This window comes from Pundamilia nyererei, unplaced genomic scaffold (genome assembly GCF_000239375.1).
Source record: "Pundamilia nyererei isolate P.nyererei 1_Seehausen unplaced genomic scaffold, PunNye1.0 scaffold00279, whole genome shotgun sequence".
In the NCBI taxonomy this organism is placed as follows: domain Eukaryota; kingdom Metazoa; phylum Chordata; class Actinopteri; order Cichliformes; family Cichlidae; genus Pundamilia; species Pundamilia nyererei.
In genome coordinates, this window is record NW_005187680.1 from 297,079 (window position 1) to 301,811 (window position 4,733).

The window sequence follows — 4,733 nt, forward strand, 5'->3', positions numbered from 1 at the left end:
TGAAAGACTTTAGACAGTTTTTCAACTCTCAGTAATGCCATAGTGATCGTTTGATATATGGACCTGCAGCGGAGTTTAGGTCCAGACACGGCTAGTGACGTCAGACTGAACAACCGGATAGGCACATCCTATGTGAGGGTTCTGTTTTCTTGTTTAGTAAACTTCCGGCCTTTATGACCATTTTGGTGAGCAGGAGGTCACACAAACGCACCCCCAAACACACACACACACTCACGTGCACATGAATACACATACACACACACACACTTACAAACACATACACACTCAGGTGGTTCTTCGAAGTGGTCTGAGACCGAGGACAGAAGGGCTGCTCTGAGATCCTTCCCATGCTAGCATGTAAAAAACCGGTTGAGCTGTTCGTCTTGCTTCGTTAACGGGAATAAGTCTCTAAACCAGCGGGACCTGTGAAGCGCAGACCCAACAATTCTGGTGAAAGTTATGTTATGGCAGCATTTAGTTATACTTTAGTTATACTTTTATCATTACTGTCTACTCCACTCACCACTGTCTTGCTTTTTTTTCTCATCTTCCACTTTTTTCCTCTTTTTTTCACTTGCAGACGGATGAGTCTTCTTTATTTTCAATGACTGGCATCAGTCGTTAAGTTTGTTTAAACATAATGATAAACACTATTTACCAATGGAGTTTGTAAGGTAGGTAGGAGAATTAACAGGGACTTATGAATGACTTATGAATGAATGGGCTCATTGTGGTTTCTGTTCTCTTTATGGTTGCTCTTGCCTTGGCATTGCTACAGCAATGCCTTGCAGTATTACATATTGTTTTCTTAGGTTGCATGTCCATCTCTATATGATAGTGTCACAATCAGAGAGCAGCAATATGACAGCAATAGAGCACTACAGATGTGTTGTTTGATTTGAAGGTGTTGATAGAGAAGTACCTACTCATTCTGACTCATGTCAGAATGAATTGTAATGTGTGTTTTGGAGGAAGGAAGGTTCAGGGTTTCAGTAGTCGTCATCATGGGCTCATCCGATTAGAATGAAAAGAAGCAGTCATCAGTCATGTGCAGGTTTTGTTGTTTTATTGTATATTGTATAACGGGTAAAGGAACGAAAGACACACATGGACTGCTCTCTCTAAAAAGGACAAAGTATGATTTAAGTAACTCAAAATGATACATGAACTCAGGAAACTCAGAGAGAAACTCACCTCAGCTGCCGCCCCATGTGGGAGTGAAGAAAGAGTGAGGGGTAGGTGAGTGCAGTCCTTATATAACGAGTGACAGGTGAGTGCAATTAAGGCCAAGCACCACACCCAATCAAAGGTGAGGAAAAGAAACAAGGTGCATCTGGTGAAGTGAATGTGCTGAAAGGTGAACCTTTACAACAATGTGTCTTTGTGAATCTAGATAAAGAATATGATAGTGTGGTAAGAGGGGAACTGTGGTAGTGCATGGGGAAGTCAGGAGCAGCAGAGAAGTATGTGAGGGGGGTGCAGGACATATATGTGGACAGAGAGACAGTGGTGAGGTGCTGGATAGGAGTGACTGATGGTTCCAAGGTGGGGGTGGGACTGATTAACTGATGAGGTCAGGCAGAAGCTCTGTGGACCATGATGTTTGCAACAGACAATGTGATCCGTAGAAAGGAAGGGATGAGATCAAAGCAGCTGTTTTGCTGTGGCTACCCCTAAACAGAGAAACTGAATGAAACCAGAAGATCGCCACTTAGAACTAGAGCTGAAATTACACCTTTGTTGATTTAATGTGACAGCTGTGATGCATGACTTATCATACTCATCATAGTCAGCTGAATGGTAAGAACAACATCCGGGTTATCAACACCTACACCCTGCCCATGATCAGGTACCCTGCCATGGACATCAAGACAAGGAAGCTCCTGACCATGCATGGAGGGTTTCACCCCAAGTCCAGCACCCTGAGACTGTACACTAAGCGGATTAGTGAGTGTCAGTACCACGGTCCAGGATGACACAATGAAAATCCACGAGTACTTCAGGAAGATGGCCACTATCAAAGCCATACTCAGTGAATACCTCACAGCACAGAGGCACTAATCATGGTAGCACAGCAAGGAGATCCATAGAGGCTGAGGTCTATCACATCAGGCAAGACCCCAGGTGCGGGCTTGTGTAAAGATGCCCCTGAGACAATCCAGCACATGACAGCAGGGTTTCAAAGCAGAAGAAGATGGCCGTAGTGATAGGTGTAGAATGACAGCAACATCATAAAGAAGGAACACGAGAAGCTGGAGAAGTACCGAGGGCTCAGAAAAGAGCTGGAGAAATGTGGAGGGTGAAGGTAACAGTTGTCCCAGTGGTAATCAGAGACTAGGTGCGGTGACTCCCAGAATAGGCGAGTGGCTCCAGCAGATCCCAGGAACAACATTGGAGATCTCTGTCCAGAAGAGCACAGTCCTAGGAACAGCTAAGATACTGCGCAGGACCCTCAAGCTCCCAGACCTCTGGTAGAGGACCCAAGCTTGAAGGATAGACTGCCTGCAGGGGCGATACATATATATATATCTCAAGTTGAACTTAACCTAAAATAAATAAAAAGTAAAATGTTATTATAGTTAATAGCTAATAGCTATACAGTTTTCTGTAGTCTGGTGAGGACTATTTAAAATAATATTTTCCTAATTATGTTTACCTAATTATAGCTAAATATTATTTTTAAAGGGGGGATTTTAACTTGTAATGGAGCATTTTTCACTGCACCTCTCATTAAACACAACAGGAAACATGCCAGAGAAAAACCACTTTAGTCTACTTCCGCAACGTCAGTAATGACACGTATTTAAAATGGCGGCCGCGGCTATGGTAAGTGGAAATAAAGCGAACTCTTTTTGCTTTAAACAGTACATTGCTCTTTCTTTCATTCCAAATTATGTCGGACATCGCACTGAAGTCGTGGGAAAGTGTAGGTCTTAAGTAGACCGATCAAGTGCTATTTAATGTTAACTAGACTAAACTTCATTGGAATTCGCTGCTATTTGAATGTTCACGATCCTGCTAAACGAGTTAGCTAGCTACCTAGCCTGGTTGTCAGTAAGCGGTGACTCTTTAAAACAGATTCGTGTCATTTGTGTGGAATATATAAAATTGCTCTGACAGAGTATGAACTGTGAAACGCTGGGCTTTCAGACTGTCATGTGATGCACGGTCAAAATAAACAGGTTTTGCAATCTTTAGGGAAATGTTAGCTGTTAGCGCTGTGTCGGCGTGTGTTACAGTCCTAAAAGAGATGGTAAAATGACCGCACAGGAACAGCTACAAAGTATAAACTTAACGTAAATCGGGTTGGTAGCGCCTGATAACATAAATACAGTCTTATTTCAGGATTCGTGGTTGGTAACTTCGATCACTTCTTTATGCTTAATGCTAATACAAATGTTTTTTCAGTGTTGAATCATTTCAGTTCAATTTTTAACATGTAGTAATAAAACGGGACGTTTTGCCTATCAGAATTAGCGCATGTCCCCAAAATGTCTTCTTAACTACAGTAAGTAAAGGCACTCTTGTCAGCTCAGGCTTCTCTGTTAAAACATAAAGATCGTATCGAATTTACACATAGTGACAATCTTAAATCTCTGTACAAATTTCAAAACAACTGTTAGAGAACATTGATTTCAGTTGTCCTGCAAACTGGATGGAGGCAAGAAGATTTAAAAGAGTTGATGTCTGCCTCGAGAATATACCTTGAATTAAGTAGTAAGCCGTGTTCCTCACTACTGGGAAGAGAAGTGGAGTCATGTTTGATGTCTGAGACAACACAAGCCTCAGCTTACACTTTCTTAACTTTGTAAAAAAAAAAAAAACCCCAGCGAGTATTAGTATTACTGAATGAGTATTTAATGATGAAATATTACTAATGATGGGGGGGGGGGAGGAGGAGATCTATTCATAGAACTCCTATTTTATTTTGGGTAGTCTCATTTCAGCTCAGAGTTTTTACTGCATTACTGCTATTTTTGCCTTTGGGCGCTCTCAGTGAGCGCACCTTCTCATGCAAGCACACACACACGCTGCATATAACGTGGAGCAGACAAGTCAGTAAAAATGATCAATTGTGACTGCCACATAACAAATTTGATGAAGAGGAAGTTGAGAATATGCACGAATAACTTTGTGCTGTGGCATAATTAATATACAGCTCAACTGACTGCACAACTGACTGCATTTCTGAAAAAGCTGATTTAATCAAAAAATCTGAACATGTCCCCTCCTGGAGTAGCTTACATGTGAGGAACATGTGGTGGTATAGTCAGGTTAAAGTCATGTCATGTGAGAAAGTTCTCCACTGTAAAGATGCCAGTACTTGGATCAGCTATGCAACAGTCAGACTGTGTCCCTGCTGAGGAGCACTGAAGTTCCTTTCACAGTTCAGACTGTGATGAATATTCCAGAGGATCTTTGTTGCATAGCTTTGCCAATTTATTCAAACATGCAAGGTAATCGATTATTTTTAAAATATATAAATGATATTTACTGCTCTGATGGGACCCCCTTCTATTTCTTAATGACGATTAAGATGATCAGATGAAAAAATAAAAGCACTGAGAGGACTTTTGTTTGGTTCACTTACACATGCGCACAGTTGAAGTTGATGAATGATTAAACTGTTGGCAGACCTTTCTCATTATTTTAGTAAAGGTGTATGGAAGGTGTTTCTTTGAAATGGAGAAACTCAAATAACTAGAAGCTTCTTTTTTTTTTTTTTTTTTTTT

At 41.2% G+C, this 4,733-nt stretch overlaps 1 protein-coding gene across 1 annotated transcript in view; it reads left to right on the top strand.

The window, feature by feature from the left end:
* The first annotated feature begins 2,771 nt into the window (after positions 1–2,771).
* The window catches only part of tm9sf4 (transmembrane 9 superfamily protein member 4), a 20,745-nt gene continuing 18,783 nt past the window's right edge, over positions 2,772–4,733 (top strand). The window contains exon 1 of the mRNA XM_005750581.1: positions 2,772–2,826. Within this exon, the coding sequence (XP_005750638.1) occupies positions 2,809–2,826 (18 nt within the window). The 5' untranslated portion in view covers positions 2,772–2,808. The remainder of the gene's footprint in view (positions 2,827–4,733) is intronic.